Raw genomic sequence first — 18,125 nt, 5'->3', positions numbered from 1 at the left:
GATGCCCCCAGTTTCCCCAGTGTCACAGCACATCATCGTAGTCACAGGGCTCCCACTGTCCCTCGTGGGGTCCCGACAGCTCCGTGTTGGTCATTTGTTGGGGTCCATCACATCCCCCTCCTCCGGGGGGTCTTGTGGGGATAAAGGTGGTCTGGGTGGTGTCTGGGGAGGCAGAAATGGGAGTCCAGGCCCGAGCCCCCCCCTCACCTGTCCTGGAGCTTCCTGGCCGCTGCAAAGGAAAGGGGAGGGGGTGACTGTGGGGACACTGGGACCCCTGAACTTTCCTGGAACCTCAACAGTTTCAACCACCCACGGGACCCCCAACTCCCCACTGCAGGCCTGATTCCCAATGGACCCCTGATTTCCCCCCGGACACTCTGAACATCCCTGAACCCCCCAGAACTTCTGCATCAATGCAGAGCCACAACCCCCCCCCCCCGGCCCCCAGTGCCCCTAACCTTCTGAGTCCCCAGAACCCCAAGCCTGGCAGGGAGGGGAACCTCCAAACTCCCACAGGACCCCCAAAAGATCCCCCAACATTCCTGTACAGCCTGCCAGGTGCTTCCCAAACCCTCCAGGAGCTCCAGTGCCACCCCAATGTTCCTCAAAGCCTGCCAAGGAATAACCCTGGAGCCCAACCAAGACTCTCCAAATTCCCCCAAAATCCCCCAGGACCCCCAGCTGAGGTCACTGCAGGCTCAGTGTCCCCCAGCTCAGGGGCCCTGGGTGCTGCCAATCTCTGCCCCCACTCTGGGGTTTCCCCCTCACTCCAGGACCCCCATCCCCCCCATTGTCACCCACCCCGGTGGTGCCACCAGTGACAGCCCCTGATGACAGCCAGGAGCAGGAGCAGGAACAGGAGGGTCCTGCTGACATTCACAGCCACTGCTGGGGACAGAGGGGACACATTGGGGTCACCCTGAACCCAGGGGGTCATGAACATCCTGGTGACCCTATGTGACCCCACCTGTGACCCAGGGTGAGCCAGGTGCCACCTCCAGGGCCAGCTCTGGGCTGAGTGCCCGGAACACGCGGTGCCTGTCCTGTCCCAGCTGGTTGGTGGCCACGCACTGGTAGGTGCCCGAATGTCCCAATTCAACATCCCTGAGCTCCAGGAGGGGACCCTGGACCACCTCCTTCCTGTTGTGCAGCCAGATGAAGTTGACAGGGGCTGAGCCCACCTGCACCGAGCAGTGCAGGGTCAAGTTGTCACCTGCATGCACCTGGTGTGACAGGGGACCAGGGGTGATGGTGGCATTGGCCACGGGCACTGTGGGGACATAAAGAAGGCTGGCACTGGGTGAGGTGGGATGGGGATGCTGCGGTTGGGGTCACCTCCAGCCCGAAGTTCCTGCTCACCAAGGACGGTGACATTCATGGGGTCACTCTCGGCCACGCTGTCCCCATTGCTGACCCGGCACCGGTACTGGCCGTTGTCTTTGTCCCCAACGTGGTGCAGCTCCAGGTGGGGGCTGGTGCCCAGCAGTGCCCCTGAGCCCTCTCGGTGCCAGGAGAAGGACAGGGGACCTGTCCCTGTGGCCACCACGCAGCTCAGCACCAGGCGGTCCCTGAGTGCCACCTGTCCCCTGGGGGGCTGTGCTGACAGGGACACCCCCGAGAGCGGGACCCCTGTGGGAGGGGGTGACAGAAGGGGACAGTGAGGGACCTGGGGCAAAAGGGAGGGGAAGAGGGATCCCAGTGAGGGAGAGGGGGCGAAGAGACTGGGGGGTCTTGAAAGGGACTCCAAGGAAGAATTGGGGGGTCAGGGAAGGGACACCTGGTGAGGGAGGGGGCAGAATCCAGGGAGGGTACAGGGACCCAAGGGAGGGGATGGTGAGACCTGGGGAATGTGATGGGACTTGAGAGAGGGGTGAGGGGACCTCGGGAGGGGTGAAGTGACCCAGTGAGGGATGGGGTCTCCTGGCACTGATGGAGGTCCCCAGACAGTGATGGGGGACCCAAGCAGACTGTGAGGGCTCCCCATGCCCATCCCCGCACTCACTGTGCACCGTGACATGGAGCCGGGCTCTGCTCTTCCGCACGACCCCCCCTCGGAGTGCACCTGGCAGCTGTAATTCCCCGAGTGGGAGACCCCCAGGGCGGGCACCAGCAACTGCAGGGACCCCTGCGGGCCCCCCACCACCTGCCTGTCCTGGTAGAACACATGCAGGAGGGGGGCTCAGGGCCGCAGGGGGCTGGGGGTGCTGAAGCAGCTGAGAGTCAGGGGGGACCCCTCGGTGGGCTTGGGGCGACGCTCCAGCACCAGCACCGAGAAGAGCTCAGGGAAGGAGAGGGGAGGTGAGGACTGTGACTCTGAGTCTGCTGGGAAGGGGCTTTGGAGGTGTCAGGAGATCAGAATTCCAACTGTGGGGGTGCTCACCGTGCACTGTCACTGTCACTGCTGCTGACCGTGAAAGAAAGGGCCTCACAAAGCCACTGCAGCTGTAGTGACCGCTGTGGTGCAGCTGCAGAGGGGACAGGGACAGCTCGGTTCCCCTGAGGGACTCCCACAGATTCTTCTCCTCCCGGTAAAATCGCACCCTGGTGACCGGGTTGTCCTGCCGGCCCCGGCAGCGCAGGGTCACTGTGTCCCCCTCCAGCAGTGCCCGTGCTGGCACCTGCAGCACCAGCTCATCTGTGGGACAGGAGGGTCCCATCTCAGTGAGAGGCTTGAGACAGGTGCAAGGAGGGTCCCCATGGCACTGGGGACATGTGGGTGCACTGGGATGAACTGGGATGTTCCTGTGTGCAGGGCACCACACAAGGGGTGTGAGGCCACCCACAGAGTGGAGCCCACCCAGATCTATCAGCGGCCACCCAGATGATTTAAGATCCCCACTCACCATCTAAGACTCTAATGGGGGGGCTGTGCCCACTGCCAGGTCTGTCACACGTGTAGGTGCCACTCTCAGTGACACTCAGGTGGTCGAGTCCCTGCTGCCCCCAGCGCTGCCCGTCCTTGTACCAAGTTGTGGCACCGGCGGTCCCCGAGCCCTGGCAGGTCAGGGTCACCCAGTCCCACAGCACCGCCGGCCTCCAGGGGGGCTCCACCAGGAGCTGGGTGGTCTGGGCACCTGTGGGTGACAGGGGACACCAGCCTGCCAGGGCCAGTGTGGGGCTGGGGACAGTGGGGTGGGGCCATGGCATCCCCCGAGGACTCACCAGTGAGGCCGAGGGTCTGGGCTGGAAGGGAGAAGGGACAGGGCTGGGTGGGGGTGGCATTGCAGGGACAGAGGCACTGGGGGCACAGGGTGTGGGAGATGTCCCCAAACTGTCCCATAGGGGACAGCAGTACATTCCTGTCCCCCTTCCTCTATCCCCACAGCCACCCCATGGCTCTGGTGACCTCATGCTCTGGCTCTGCTGGCATTGGAGACCTCAGGGGACCCCGCAGCCCCCCTGTGCCCCCTCCCCTCCCCATCCCCGGGGTGTCAGGCCCGTGCCCGGGGCACTCACCCCACAGGAGCAGCGCCACCTTCCCGGCCATCCCGGTGTCCCCAGCCATGTGCACTGGCTGTCACTCGCTGCTGTGGCCACCGCTCCCCTGGCTGGCGGCTCTTTGGATGATGGGGAAGGAAGCGAGGTCACGTCCGTCCCCATGTGTAGGTGGCCCTTGGTGGGGGCAGGGTGGCCACAAACTGGGGACAGGCTGGGGACAAGGCTGGGTGGGACAAGGTGGGAGTTCCCAGGAGGGGGGGGCTCAATAGGTTTGGGGAGCCAGGGATGGGTGTGCAGGAGAATGGGGGGTCCCAGGGATGGGGTCCCTGAACAATGGGGGTCCTGAAGAGGTGGAGTCAGAAAGGATTGGGGTCGGGGGCATGGAAATGGGGATCCCAGGTCTGGGGAGACTCAGGAATAGGATTCGTGATGGAACGTGGGCTCCAGGGATTTGGAGTCATGGGATGGGGGTTCTTTGGATGTGGATGATGGGAGAATGGGGGAGCTGAGAGGATGAAGGTCCTGGGGGATGGGAGATTTCAGGGCTTGGAATGAACAGGAGAGGGTTCCTTGGGAATGCGTTCCTGGGCCATGGAGATCCTGGGGAATGTCAGTACAGGGATGGGGCTCCCAGGCAAGGTGGGACATACGGAATGGGGGTGCCATGGTTGGGGTCCAGGGGAACGGAGGTGCCAGGGATGGGCAGTGGCTTGATGGACACAGGAATCTCAGCTCCTTCCCTGGGTGCCTCAGATTTTGGTGTGACCCAGGGCCCAGCACTGCCCCCCCTGGGGTGCTCATTTCCTGTGCAGGCATCACATGGGGGTCCTGGGTAGCTCTGCCTCTGTGCCCTCCCCTGCCCTTGACATTTTCCTCTCTTTATTTCTCTTTTTTCCTTATTTTCCTCACTTTTTTGCCAGGTGCCCTCTGCCCCCGTTCCTGGCTCAGCAATCCCGGGGAGCACCTGAGCAAGGAATGGATTGGGGGGAGCCAGGGGAGGAGGAAAATGGGGAGCAGGGGGTGCAGGGAAGGGTGGGGAGGCTGTTGGGGAATGGAGGTGTTGGGCTGTGCCCCCTCAACACTTTCACTTTCCTTTTCCTGGACAAGAAGGAAGAGGCCGTTTGTGCTGAGAGTCAGATGGGAAAGGGGGAGTTCTGTCCTGGGGGGGCACATCCAGAGGCTCCTGTCCTGGGGGGATCCTGTCCCAGGGGTGACACATCCTGGCATGCAGGGTCCTGTCCCGGGTGGTGGCAGTTCCGGAAATGTCCCTGCACATTCCTGGCCGGGCGCCTGTCCCAGGGGTGGCACATCCTGGGGACCCCTGTCAATGCAAGGGTGGGGCCCAGCCATGGCCCAGCCCCACTGCACAGGGATGGCCATTGCCCAGCCCTGCTCTGCCCAGCCCCAGGTGGCAGCCAGGCCCTGAGGGTCCCCCCTGCCCCCTTGGCTTTGATTCTGGCAGCTTTCGAGCTGCTGCAGAGGTGAGAATTCTGTGGGGGGAAAAAGGCCCTGCCTGTGGTTTGCTCAGCCCTGCAAGAAGCACAAAGCCCAAAGGGAGCCCAAGCAGTGGTTCTGTGAGGGCCTTTGATGGTTTTCAGAGCAGGGCTGGCTGGAAACTGCCACTGCAGAGGCTACTGTGAGGGAACGAGTCCGGAAATGCAGCAATTGATCATTTTGTCCCTTGCCCCAAGGGACTGAGAAAACCACAAAACTACTGTAAAGACAATAACAATCTGCTCAACAACCTGACTGGAACGCTCCTTCTTGAAGAAAATATGCAGACTTCTGGAACATCATGGAATGAATATTTGGATTTGGGCTCTGGCCACCAAAGAAGAGGGAAAAGTGTGGAAATATTGAGCAGGGGCTGCACACGAGGGGCTGGGGAACAGGGGTGTCACAGCAGGAGCAGGGAGTGCCCAGGCAGGGGAATTCAGGGCAGGCTGGAGTGGATTTACCAGGGAATCAGACCCTGAGGCACACAGGGGCATTTCCACAGATTCCTGTGCACTTTCCCAAGCATGGACAGAGCTTCTCCCCTTCCTCCAAGGGAAGTCAAACAAGTTTCAGGTTAGGAATGAGAAAAATGGGAAGAGTTCCTAAATATGGGCCAAGAAAAGGCTTCCTTAGGGGCTGGGTTGCTGCCCAGCAGGCAGGGAACAATCCCATGGAGCTGTTGGACACTCAGGGAGATTCCACCCTCTGTGTTATCCACAAGCAAACGCTGCTGTGGGATGCACCAATGGGCTCCTAAAGGGAATCAAAAAGTCTCATTTCATTGTGATTTGTGTTTTATTGTGAGGGTCTTGTTGAGAAAGCAATGGATTCTATAAACCAGAGTATTTTATACCTTGCCAGATTGATTTTTCCTGAGTTTGTTCTTTATTGGGAAAAAAAAAAAGGTGTGGGGAAGATTTTTGGTTTTATTCTATGGATGTGTAATTTTGTCTGAACCAATTGGGTATCAAGTGTTGCCTGGGATGGCTGAGCCAGGAAATGGGGGGACCTGACCCAGGGGTGAGTGGGGCAGGGACACAGAGACTCCCAGGACAGCCCTGGTGTGCCCCAGGGTGGGGACTGTGCTGGGCTCTGAGTCACCCCAAAATCTGAGGCACCCCATGAAGGAGCTGTGACCCCCGTGCCCACCCAGTCACTGCCCATCCCTGGCACCCCCATTCCCCTGGGAACCCAACCATGGGACCCCCATTGCCTTGGTCTCTCCTCCCTGGGGACCCCATCCCAGGACTGACATTGCCCAGCACCACCATTGCCTTGATCCCATCCCATGGGCTGCATCTTCCCCAGAGCCCCTATTCCCGAGGGTCCCCTTTTTCCCCCTGCATCCCCAGCCCTGGCACCCACATGCTATGACCCCAAATCCCTGGGGACCATGTTCCCACAGCACCCCCATCCCTGAATGCCCCCAGGCATGGAGACCCCAACTCCACTGGACCCCCATTCTGCTGGACACCCATCCTTGGTTCCCCACATCCCCTGAGCCCCCCACTCCTGGCAACAGCATCCCCCACCATGTCCCCAGGCTGTCCCCACCCTGCCCACAGCCTGTGCCCAGCTTGTGGCCACCCTGCCCCCACCAAGGGCCACCTACACATGGGGACGGACGTGACCTCGCTTCCTTCCCCTTCATCCGAAGAGCCGCCAGCCAGGGGAGTGGTGGCCACAGCAGCGAGTGACAGCCAGTGCACATGGCTGGGGACACCGGGATGGCCGGGAAGGTGGCGCTGCTCCTGTGGGGTGAGTGCCCTGGGCACGGGCCTGACACCCCGGGGATGGGGAGGGGAGGGGGCACAGGGGGGCTGCGGGGTCCCCTGAGGTCCTCAAGGCCAACAGGGCAAAGAGCCCAGTGTGACCAGAGTTGTGGGGTGGCTTTGGGGACAGGAACAGGGGAACTGGGATATGGAGACAGGGACAGGAGGATGGAGATGTGGGGACAAGGATGTGGCAGAAGGAACCTTGGGGCTGGGGCAGCTGTGGAGACAGGGACACATGGATGCAGGGACAGGAACAAGGGGGCAAGCACCATGTTGATGCGCCATGGGAACAGGTGCCACTGGAATGGGACCATGGGCACAGGGCCATGGGAATGTCGCTGTGGGGTCGGCAGGGGTGACCTGTACCAGCACGGGGACACAGCTTGGCTGCTGTGTCCCTGTCCTCGAGACATATTGGCCACCCCAGTGCCCCCACAGAGACCTTTTGGTGAACCTGCCTTTGAACATCTCAGATGGTGAGGGGGGTTTGGGTGTCCCCAGCCTGGCATCCTCTAGACCCCGAGGGCTCTGGGTGGGCTCTGCACCATGGGTCACCTCCTGTGTTACCAGAGCCCGTCCCCTGCTCTGAGGACATCCCAGAGCATCCAGTGTGAGGAAAACCATGTGGGTGCTGGGGACACCTGGTGCGCTGGGTGTCACCCAGTGGGGGGATCCTTGTGACATGGGGACCCTCCAGATGCCTGAGATGTGACAGGACCCCTCTGTCCCCCAGACTGCCTGGTGCTGCAGGTGCCAGCATGGGCACTGCAGGAGGGGGACACGGTGACACTGCGCTGCTGGGCCTGGCAGAACAGAACGGTCAACTCGGTGTCCTTCTACCATGAGGAGAAAGAGCTGCAGGTAGTCCCCAATTGGACCGAGCTGTCCCTGTCCCCTCTGCAGCTGAACCACAGTGGCAGATATTGGTGCAAAGCCTGGGTGAAACCCTGGGGGTGGAAGGAGTCAGTGCCAGTGACAGTGACAGTGCATGGTGAGGACCCCACTGCTGCCACCCTGACATCTCCACAGCCCCTCCCCAGGGACTCAGGCTCACAAATCCCCCTCCCCTCTGGTGCCTGTGCTGGAGGGTCCCCCCAAGCCCACCCTGGGGTCCCCCCCCCTGACTCTCAGCTGCCTCAGCACCCCCAGCCCCCTGCGGCCCCGAGCCCCCCTCCTGCACGTGTTCTACTGGGACAGGCGGTGGTGGGGGGCCCGCAGGGGTCCCCGCAGCTGCTGGTGCCCGCCCTGGGGGTCTCCCACTCGGGGAATTACAGCTGCCAGGTGCACTCTGAGGAGGGGCCGTGTGGAATAGCAGCGCCTGGCTCCAGGTCATGGTGCGCAGTGAGTGTGGGGATGGGCATGGGGAGCCCCCACGGCCTGCTTGTGTCTCCTGGTTGGGTACCTCCATGTCCCCCTGACACCTTTCTTGGGTCCTTCCATCACTCCCCTTGTCCCCTCGCCCCTCTGTGGTGTGACCCCATACCCAAAATCCCCCACCACACCCATCCCCCCTGTCCCTATCCCCCCATACCGGCTGCCAGCCCCTCCCTGTGGCCTCAGCCCTGTCTCTGTCCCCGCAGTGCCCGTGGCCAATGCCACCATCACCCCCAGTCCCCTGTCACGCCAGGTGCATGCAGGTAAAAACGTGACCCTGCACTGCTCAGTGCAGGTGGCCTCAGCCCCTGTCACCTTCACCTGGCTGCACAATGGGCAGGAGGTGGCCCGGCGTCCCCTCCTGGAGCTCAGGGACATCGATGTGGGACATTCGGGCACCTACCAGTGCGTGGCCACCAACCAGCTGGGACAGGACGGGCACCGCGTGTTCCGGGCACTCAGCCCTGAGCTGGCCCTGGAGGTGACACCGCAGGACAAAGAGACACACAGGGACATAGGTGGGTTTACACGGGGTCACTGTAGGGTGCAGCATCCCTGGGGTGATGGGCGACCCTGATATGTCCCCCTCTGTTTCTTGCAGTGCCCGCAGGGGTCAGTGGGGCCCTTTTGTTCCTGCTCCTGCTCGTGGGTGTCATTGTGGCCTGGCACTGGTGGCACTATGTGGGTGGGTGACAGTGGGTGGATGGGGGTCCCAGGGAGCTCCTGAGGCCCCCAGAGTTGGGGAGCAATAGGGAAGCACCAACAGCCCCAAAATTGTGACCTTGTCTGGGGGTCCTGTGGAGTATGGTGAGGTGCTGGAAGGTCCTGCATGGATGTAGGGGTTTCTTTCAGGGGCCCTGAGGGTGATGGGTTTTCTGTCCTTGGCAGGCTTTGGGTTCTTGAGGCTGACTTGGTCAGGGGGTTGGGAGAGGTTAATGATTTCTTGGGGGCTTCGGGGATTCTTGGGAGTACCTAGGGAGTTTAGGAATCCTGATAATATTCAGGGCCCTGGGACCCCACAGTCAGCCATCCCCTCCTTCCTTTGAAGCTGCCAGGAAGCACCAGGAAAGGTGAGTGGGAGGCTCAAACCAACCGCTCTCCTTTTTCCCCAACCCCCAAGATCTCCCATTCCCTCCCCCACATCCCCTTTATTCCCTCAGGGCCCCCCCAGATCCCCCGGCCCCCCCAGAGGAGGGGGAGGTGCTGTACACCCACGTCGTGGTCACCAAGAGGGCAGGGGGTGAGTACGGGGGGGACACACGCAGAGGGACACGTCACCCATGAGTGTCACCCCACCCAGATCCCACAGCCCGTGTCTCTCGCAGTGTCCCCCCGTGCCACCACCCTCCAGCATCCCCAGGTGACTAACGCGGAGCTGCCAGGACCCCAGGGGCGACCACGGGAACCTGGTGACATCTACGGGGATGTGCTGTGACACTGGGGGGAACTGGGGGCACTGGGGGTCCCCACACATGGGTACCCACTCGTTTCTGTGCTGCCACTAAAAACTGTCCCTCTTGCACCCCATCGAGGCACAAAGATGCCAAAGGGCTGAAAGAAGAACAATTTCCTGAAACAGCAATGAGAGAGAATAAAACCAACAGCATCAGCAACAAGGTTCAGTGTGTAAATGGTCAAAAAATGAACGATTTCCTTGGAAAGCCACCAAAAGGGAACAAACCTCAGACGTTTCCCCCAGCACATTTCCTCCACCAGAGGAACCTGGAAGGGCCTCGACCTTCCTTGCTCTGATGGCCAAAGCAGCTTTCAGGAGGCTCTGGATTCTCGTGTCCCCTGTCCCAAACCATTCCTCTGCCCTTTTCCCCACACAAGGATGTCACAAAAGCCATGGGGGGTTTCTGGAGCCTCCGCCTTTTCCAGAGCAGTCGGGATCAGGCCATGGCACAGGGCGGGTGTCAGAGACAGGAAAAGTTTGATGTCTGGAGACATTTTGGAACACCTCCATGTGGCAGGGGTGGGTCAGGCCTTGCTTTTGGTGAGACAGGGCCCCGTCTGTCCCTCAGTCTGTCAGCCATGGCACACTGGGGACAGTGTGATGCTCTGGCAAAGCCAGCTCCTGAGTGGCTGGGTGACCAGAAGTGCCAGCTGGGGAGAGGGTCCTTGGTGGCCCAACTGGCTTAAAAGGCAGAGCATGAGGTGACCAAGTCCCTGACCGTGTCTCCTCTTGAGAGTGTCTGTCCCATCCAGGCTGGAACTCAGGATTCGGCAACTCGTTTAAATGAGATATGTCTGCCATGGAATGTGGGAACATTCCTGGAATGGAAAGAAGACCCACATCTAAAACTCTTTTTTCATTTCAAAATGATATGGCTTTCAGTCCAAAAGGTAGGACAAGGAATAACAGCTGTTTCCTAGAAAATTTATAAACCAGAAGAGAACAAACAACACAAACCCAGAACTTTCCCTCCCGCTCAGCGCTGTTGGTTTTTGTGGCAGTTATAACCGCGGCCAGCAGGGGGCGCTGCAGGGAGCACTCCCGGCCAGCAGGGGCCGCCCCGCTCCAGCTCCATCCCCTCAGGGGCCATGGCGGCCTCGGGCGGGAGGGAGGAGGGGAAATCGCTCCTTTTGCAAACTCACGGCCACCAATCGGTCCCGGCACCACCAGCGGCAGCGGGCAGGAGCCGCCAAGGCAGCAGGTTGGATCCCAGTGCCCAGTGGCAGTGTAGCAGTGTCCCGGGGCCAGGCACACGCCCTGCACAACACCCGCGACCGCTCTCCATGATCCTGAATGGAAGGAAGGCAGCACCTGAACCTTGACAGGTTTTCGGTCCACAGCAGCACCTCTGGTGGTTTTACACCACAATTCTTGCAAATCCTCAGCCTTTCTCTCCCTTTTCCTCTTTCAGCCCTGTCACAGCCAATCTGCAAATGTTGAATTGCTCTGGAATGTTGAGGAAAGCTGATGTTCAGTCCTGGCTCTGCCCGGGCTCCTCAGGGGGCTCCAGAGCACATTTGGAGTTCCTGCTCTTCCTGGGCCACTGCTGGTCCCAACACAGCATTTGCAGGGAAAGGAAGAGCAGATGGAGAGGAGAGCCACAATTCCAAGGGCTCTGGAGCTGCCGCTGGAGCACAGGGACAGCCCTGGCCGGGAGCAGTGCCTTGGGACGGAAAAATGGGGAGAAATTGGATCTAGTTGGGCTAATGTCCCTGTTCTGCTGAGGGACCAGCAGACCCTTAAGGAGGTGTTATAATTAGTTCTGGAGCTCCTAAAGTTCAGCCATGCTCCTAACACATCCCTGTGCACAAACACAGGGTTCTGGTGCCTCTCCTGGGGATTTTGGGATCCTGCAGCTGAGGCAGCAGCAGCTGGAGCAAGTGGGCCACTGGAACAGCACCTGGCCATGGAGATAAGCAGGAGTGCCGGGAATTATGCAGGGTGCTCAGACGAGGGCCACAGGGCACCACTTGCCATTCCTGCTCCCCCCAGATTTTGAGATGGAGCAGTGAAACCCATCGGGTTCCCAAACCCCTCACGGCTCGGGCACAGCCTCACAGGAGGTGCCGGCCCAGGCCTTGGGGATGATTTGGGCACTCTCGGGCTCGTTCCCGACAAAGGGCAGCACTCCAGAAGCAGTCGGCACATCCCGAAGGAGCAGCCCGGGGCTGCTGGAGCCTGAGTGCTGTGGGCAAGGACGGCGTGAGGAAGCCGGGCCCTGCTCAGCCGGCGCTGCCCCAGGAACGTCTCATCCTGCAGGAGCTCGGCAGCCTCTGCCGGTGCCGGCCCCGGGGCTGTCGGGGGGCGCCGCCGGAGAGGCCGGGGGGCAGCGGGTGGGAGGGGCCGGGATGGAGGGACCGGGACCCCACTGGGGAGCCCCGAGCGTGGAGGGAGCGAAACGGCGGAGGGGAGACCCCAGGACAGGGGGGAGCAGAGACCCTGCGGTGGGGTCTGCGGAAAGGAGGGACCGCAATGGTGGTCCTGGAGCACCGGGAAGGGGCCCAGCTGCCATCGCGCTGCGAGTGCCGGGACGGTCCCGGGGTGTCCGAACCGACTGTGGCAGCGTGTCCAAAGCCACTGTCGCGATGTGTCGGGACCAAGCGTTGCCAGGGTAAGGCCCCCACAGCTCCGGGAAGTGGAGGGGTACCCTGGAAGGGGCGGGGCAGGGGCGGGGCAGAGCCCTGTCTATTCCCTGTGCCCTGTGCAGGTGAGGAGGGCAGGGATGGAGCAGCTCTGGGAACACCTGGAATCCAGACAGGGTCACTCCCCACAGCCCCACCACAGCCGCAGGCAGAGACACTCCTCTCTATTCCCTCACTTTTCTCTCTTGTCTGGCAGCCAAGCAAGAACTCAAATATTCTTCTCAGGACATTCCAAAGGGCTGCAGGTTTTAGACAGGAAGGAGGAGGGACCCAGTCAGGTTGTTGCGCAAAACATTATTGTGTTTGCAGAAGTTAGGGAGCTATCTCAGACCCTTGCTGCTAGGGACAAAGTGATCAATTGCTGCATTTCCGGACTGCTTCCTCCAGAGCTGCCCTTGCAAGGGTGGTTTCCAGCCAGCCCTGCTCTGAAAACCACCAAAGGCCCTCGCAGAACCACTGCTTGGGCTCCCTTTGGGTTTTGTGCTTCTTGCAGGGCTGAGCAAACCACAGCCAGGCCTTTTTCCACCCACAGAATTCTCACCTCTGCAGCAGCTCCACAGACTCAGAGCCCCTCAGAATCTCTCTGGGGTGACGCCCAGGCCGCCGGCACCTTGTGGGGCCTGTGCTGGGCTTGGGTCACCCCAAAATCTAAGGCACCCAGGGAAGGCGCTTTGACCCACAGGCCCACCCAGCAATTGCCCATCCCTGGGACCTCCATTCGCATGGGAACCAACCATGGGACCCCCTTTCCTTGTGTCCCCCCCTCCCTGGGACCCCCATCCTAATACTGACATTCCCCAAGATCTCCATGGCCCAGGACCCCATTCCCAAGGAACGTTCTCCTGTTCATTTCATCTCCTGCAATCCTCCTTCCTCCAGGAACTTGATTCTACCAGGACCCCCACTCCCATGGGACCCCCCATTCCCCCAGCATCCCCATCCCATGACCCCAAATCCCTGGAGCCCACATTCCCCTGGGACTCCTATCCCTGAGTCCCCCCAGCCCTGGGCACTGCCATTCCCATGGCACCCCCATTCCCAGTGACTCTCCTTCCTCAGCACCCCCATTCCCAGGGACCCCATCCCTGGGACCTCCCATTCCCCTGGACACCCACTCCCCATCCCCAAACCCCCTGACCCCCCCACACTTCTGGGAGCCCCATGTCCCACTGTGTCCCTCCCAGCCTTGTCCCCATCCTGTCCCCACCCTGCCCACAGCCTGTGCCCAGCTTGTGGCCACCCTGCCCCCACCAGCTGCCACCTATGCATGAGGACGAGACCTGACCTCATTTCCTTCCCCTTTGGCCAAAGAGCCACCAGGCAGGGGACAGCCACCCCTGGCAGCGAGTGACAGCCAGTGCACATGGCTGGGGACACCGGGATGGCCGGGAAGGTGGCGCTGCTCCTGTGGGGTGAGTGCCCTGGGCAGGTGTCTGACGCCCTGGGGATGGGCTCTGGTGAGGGAGAAATGAGTGGGTAGGGGGCACATGGGGGCTGCGCAGTTCCTTGAGATCCCCAGGGCCACCAGGACATAGAGCCTAGTGTGACCAGAGCTGTGGGATGGCCGTGGGGACAGGAAAAGGGGGAGAGGAACAGGGGAACTGTGATGAGTGCACAGGAGCATGGGATGGAGATGTTGGGACAATGATGTGGCAGAAGGAACCTTGGGGCCAGGGCAGCTGTGGGGACAGGGACACAGAGATGCGGGGACAGGGACAAGGGGACAAGCACCCTGTGTTTGGGCCATGGGGACAGGTGTCACCAAAATGGGATCATGGGCACAGGGCCATGGGGATGTGTCTGTGGGGCTGGCAGGGGTGACCTGTGCCAGCACAGGGTCCCCATGCCTGAGAAGGGGTTGGCTGCTGTGTCCCTGTCCTCGAGACCTCTGTGCCACACCAGTGCCCCCACAGAGACCTTCTGGGGACAGCCCCCACACCCAGTGCCATCGTGCCTCTGTCCCCATGGTGCCACCCCCACCCAGCCCTGTCCCTTCTCCCTTCCAGCCCAGACCCTCGGCCTCGCTGGTGAGTCCTCGGGGGATGCCATGGCCCCACCCCGCTGTCCCCAGCCCCACACTGGCCCTGGCAGGCTGGTGTCCCCTGTCACCCACAGGTGCCCAGACCACCCAGCTCCTGGTGGAGCCCCCCTGGAGGCCGGCGGTGCTGTGGGACCGGGTGACCCTGACCTGCCAGGGCTCGGGGACTGCCGGTGCCACCACCTGGTACCAGGATGGGCGGCAGTAGAGGCAGGAGGGATGCGACCCCTTCAAGGTCACTGAGAGTGACACCTACATGTGTGACAGACCCAGACGTGGGCTCAGCCCCCCTGGGACAGTCTTAAATAGTGAGGAGTTCTGGGAGTCCTGTGAGAGTCAGTCCGAATTTTCCCTCATCTGCCTCACGATCGTCATTGGGGAACCACTGAAGAGAAGACCCCCCCTGTCTAAAATATCTGGCTCTGAAGGAGAAAGTCACATGCCAACAAGCCCCTGAGACCTGAGAGCATTGCTAAGTTTTTGTTTTCACAGGTGTTGTTTGCTGCATGCTACACTGAGCCCAATGAGAAGAAGAAGGGGGCACCGTGCCCTTCTTGCAACAATAGCCTTGGAAGCTGTCCCACCTCTCGGCCTGGCTGGACTTTTCCTGAGTTCTGGGTGGTCCCCTGCAGAAGACCCTTCTCACTCATTTGCAACCACTGTGACAGACAGACTGAGATGTAAGAAGCCTTTCCATCAAAGACCGAGACATGAAACCCCTATGTGAGAAGGCCCCCTCTCCTCCTTCCAAGGCCTGGGACTGAAACCCCCAACCCGGCGGAGATGTGCGGGGGGAGGCAAGCTGACCAAAGCAAGATGGATGTTGCAGGTGTGAGCATTGGACCATGAACACAATGGCTCTCACCTACTGCTGAGAACATGGACTGTGTGTACCCTTTGCAAATACCATTCCCCCTTCCCCCATCGAAAGAGAGTAGAATTGGAGTCCAGATGAACTGCACCTCTGAGATCTCCCCGATGTAACAGGCAGATCCTCAGCTGGACTGCACCAAAGGACTTCGTCTCTACGTTTGGTAGCTATATTCCCCCTCTTTCTCTCTCTTTTTTCTCTCTCTTTCTCCATTTCTCTCCCTTAATCTCTCTATCGCATTTTGCTATGGTCATTCAATAAAAGTGCATTTGTTTTGATTATTACTGCAAATCCCCTGTGCCCTGTCAGTTTTTTTTTTCCACTCTGAGATCAATCCACGAACCATTTCGAAAGTCGTTTGTAAGGACGGATCGTGACACCCCAGCCATATGCACTGTCTGTCACTCGCTGCTGTGGGCATCACTCCCCTGGCTGATGGCTCTTTGGATGAAGGGAAAGGAGCGAGGTCATGTCTGTCCCCACGTGTAGTTGGGCCTTGGTGGGAGGAGGGTGGGGACAGGATGGGGGCAGGGTGGGGACCTGATGGGACATGGGGGTGATGGTGGCACATGTTTGTGATGGTGGGACATGGTGGGGACATGGTGTTGCCAGAATTTTGAGGCTGAGGCAGTATAGGGGGCCAGGCATGGGTGTTCAGGGTAATGGGAGGCCCGGGGATGGTGTCTCAGGGGAATGGGGGACCCAAGGATTTGGTGGACTCAGGCTTGGGGTGAGGGTCCCAGAACAACGTGGCCTCCAGGGATTTGTGATCATGGGATGGGGCCGAGGGATTGGCATGCCATGGGAATGAGATTCCTGGTGGAACCAAGGCCCCCAGGGGAAGGGGGGGGCCCCCAGAGGCCAGAATTACCAAGTTGGGGTTCCTTGGGAATTAAGATCCTGGGGACTGCCAGCCCTGGGATAATAAAGCCTCATTCGGCGTTATTATAAAGCAGAGCAATAGGGCTCAGGAGCTCAGTCCCTGGGTAGGGACTGGGTTCCCGAAGCTAGCTCGCTCATGCCAAGGCCGCGGGGCTACCATCTAGCAAGCATGGTGATTATCAGCTCTATAGTGATTGCAAGCTCTTAGGATTTCAGCTCTGCTTGCTAGGTAGTGGTGCCCTGGGCTGGAGGCTGCAGCAGACGGAGAGAGAGGAGAAGGAGAAGGCACAGGCTGTTCCACGAAGATGGCTTTATTTGGGGAGGTCCGTGAAGGGTCTCTGCTCTTCTTCTTTCCCCCCTAATGGGGTACAGTATGCTTCTTTTATAGGGTTGTAATGGATCCAAGCTTGACCAATGGGTAAGGGGTTAACATGACATTGCCTTATAGGGTTACAGAGATAGGTTAAGGGTGGAGGACAGGAAAACAGGAATTTTCTTTTGCTGTTTCAGCATTCCTATTGTTCATATCCTCTATGGTGCTTTTCCTAAATTTATGGGGTTTGCTACAACTCCACTTTCTGTTTTTACAAAAAAGGCGTTCACTATAGTTCTTTTGAAAGAGTGAACAAGGCACGAGAACATAGCTAACACAACAACTACAAGGAGAATCAACAACATTCCCTTATCCAAGGATGCAGCCCATCCTGTTAATCCCCATTGCCCGAAAAGTTCATTGACCCAGTCTGGGATTCTTTCTACTTTCAAGTCCTTCACGAGATCTTTCAGTTTCTGGATGTTCGCATGGATGGATTCCGAGCGTGAAGAGAGGTTGAAGCAGCACATCCCTTCAAAGTCTTCACAGCCGTGTCCATGGGCAAGCAGCAGGAAGTCAATTGCTGCTCGATTTTGGAGCGAAGCATGTCTTGTGGTTTCTTCTTCCTTTAAGAGATCACTCAAGGCTGCAGATGTAGTGTTAGCTTGTTTACTGAGCCAGCACCCAAGGTGATTGATTTCACCAAGGGCTTTAGCTGCAGCTACCCAGGGTAAGAACAGGGAGACAGCAATCTTTTTTGGTTTGTTCCAATCATACAATTTAGGATCGCAATTTTCATCAAATTCAGTGTAGGACCTTTTTTGTAGTTTTGATTCGCTTTCTTTTTTCCAATTATGTAACAGGGTGATGTTTGGAGTAAGGGTAGAAAGTTTTCCAAGGGTACAGGGACCTCCCTGGAGTTGGGAGGGGATCCCATCCCATACTCTGTCACCACAGATGAGAAACATTCCCTTGGGTAATACTTTAGGATGGAGAGAGGACACAGAAATCACATGAGCCGTGTAATTGCACCAATCGTGAGAATTATAGGCTTTGTTAATTGGTGATATCTCTTTTCGATATGTGTCGCAGACATCTTTCATGAAAAATCCTTTCTTAGGATTTTTCCTTGTGAGAAGCTGCAGTTTCAGCAACTAAAATAAACAATGGTTATCTGCTGCTGTGGAATGCAACAGGTAGACCTGTGATTGGTCTCCTGTGGGTGTTTGGATTTCCTGACCACTCATGGCAGAGCTGGCTCTTGCTCTGTCTGAGACACAGATCTTTGTTATTTATTCTTGTCTATTCTTAGCTTAGCTAGCTGCTGAAGAAACCTTTTCCTTTCTATTGCCTTTTAGTATAGTCTTAATGTAATATATCATAAAATAATAAATCAAGCCTTCTGATCATGGAGTCAACATTCTCGTCTCTTCTTCATCCTGAAAACCCTTGTGACCACAGTCACAGATATGTGTTTTTGTTCTGGTCAATTTCTGGCCAATTGTTTTTTGGACGTCTAAAGTAAAATTTGACACAGTATGTGGCCTTGGAGGACCCCAACAGATCTAATTCTTGGGGTTCCTCTCGAGCACCTGGCAGAATTTTTGTCCACTCATCCCAAGTATCAGCCACATTGGGTCTCTTACCTGTGGTGCTGAGGATCTCTGAGTTATAGACAGGCCAGTCATCTGCTACAAAGGGAATTCCTACTAGACACGTGGAAGGTGGATTATCAATGCTTTGCATGGACAAGCACATGTTGTCCTGTTTTAATGTTTTTGCTAAGGTTACCCAAACATTATGGCTGGGCTGTGGGCTAATCCAGCCGAAGGCACGCGG

The 18,125-nt window shown here is 58.7% G+C and overlaps 2 protein-coding genes and 1 long non-coding RNA gene across 3 annotated transcripts in view; 2 read left to right on the top strand and 1 right to left on the bottom strand.

The window, feature by feature from the left end:
• The window catches only part of LOC136571087 (Fc receptor-like protein 5), a 30,801-nt gene extending 21,282 nt beyond the window's left edge, over positions 1-9,519 (top strand). The window contains 5 exon segments of the mRNA XM_066571458.1: positions 8,291-8,602; positions 8,686-8,769; positions 9,133-9,154; positions 9,245-9,324; positions 9,410-9,519. Coding sequence (XP_066427555.1) covers positions 8,291-8,602; positions 8,686-8,769; positions 9,133-9,154; positions 9,245-9,324; positions 9,410-9,519 — 608 coding nt within the window.
• On the bottom strand, positions 23-3,487 carry LOC136571067 (low affinity immunoglobulin gamma Fc region receptor II-like). Its single transcript, XM_066571447.1, has 8 exons — positions 3,457-3,487; positions 3,163-3,183; positions 2,844-3,074; positions 2,381-2,635; positions 1,360-1,629; positions 968-1,270; positions 802-888; positions 23-162 (listed from the first exon to the last, which is right to left on the bottom strand). Exons 1-8 carry the CDS (start codon positions 3,485-3,487, stop codon positions 23-25), a joined length of 1,338 nt encoding a protein of 445 aa, XP_066427544.1.
• Positions 9,520-13,516: 3,997 nt separating the features above from the next.
• Positions 13,517-15,382, top strand: LOC136571101 (uncharacterized). The gene is made up of 2 exons (XR_010785637.1): positions 13,517-13,594; positions 14,713-15,382. It is a non-coding gene; the product is annotated as an uncharacterized lncRNA (long non-coding RNA).
• Positions 15,383-18,125: the final 2,743 nt, after the last annotated feature.

The sequence above is a fragment of the Molothrus aeneus genome, unplaced genomic scaffold, assembly GCF_037042795.1.
Source record: "Molothrus aeneus isolate 106 unplaced genomic scaffold, BPBGC_Maene_1.0 scaffold_60, whole genome shotgun sequence".
Taxonomy (NCBI): Eukaryota; Metazoa; Chordata; class Aves; order Passeriformes; family Icteridae; genus Molothrus; species Molothrus aeneus.
Note: the sequence above shows the minus strand (reverse complement) of the source record. Positions and strands in the feature narration are given on the sequence as shown.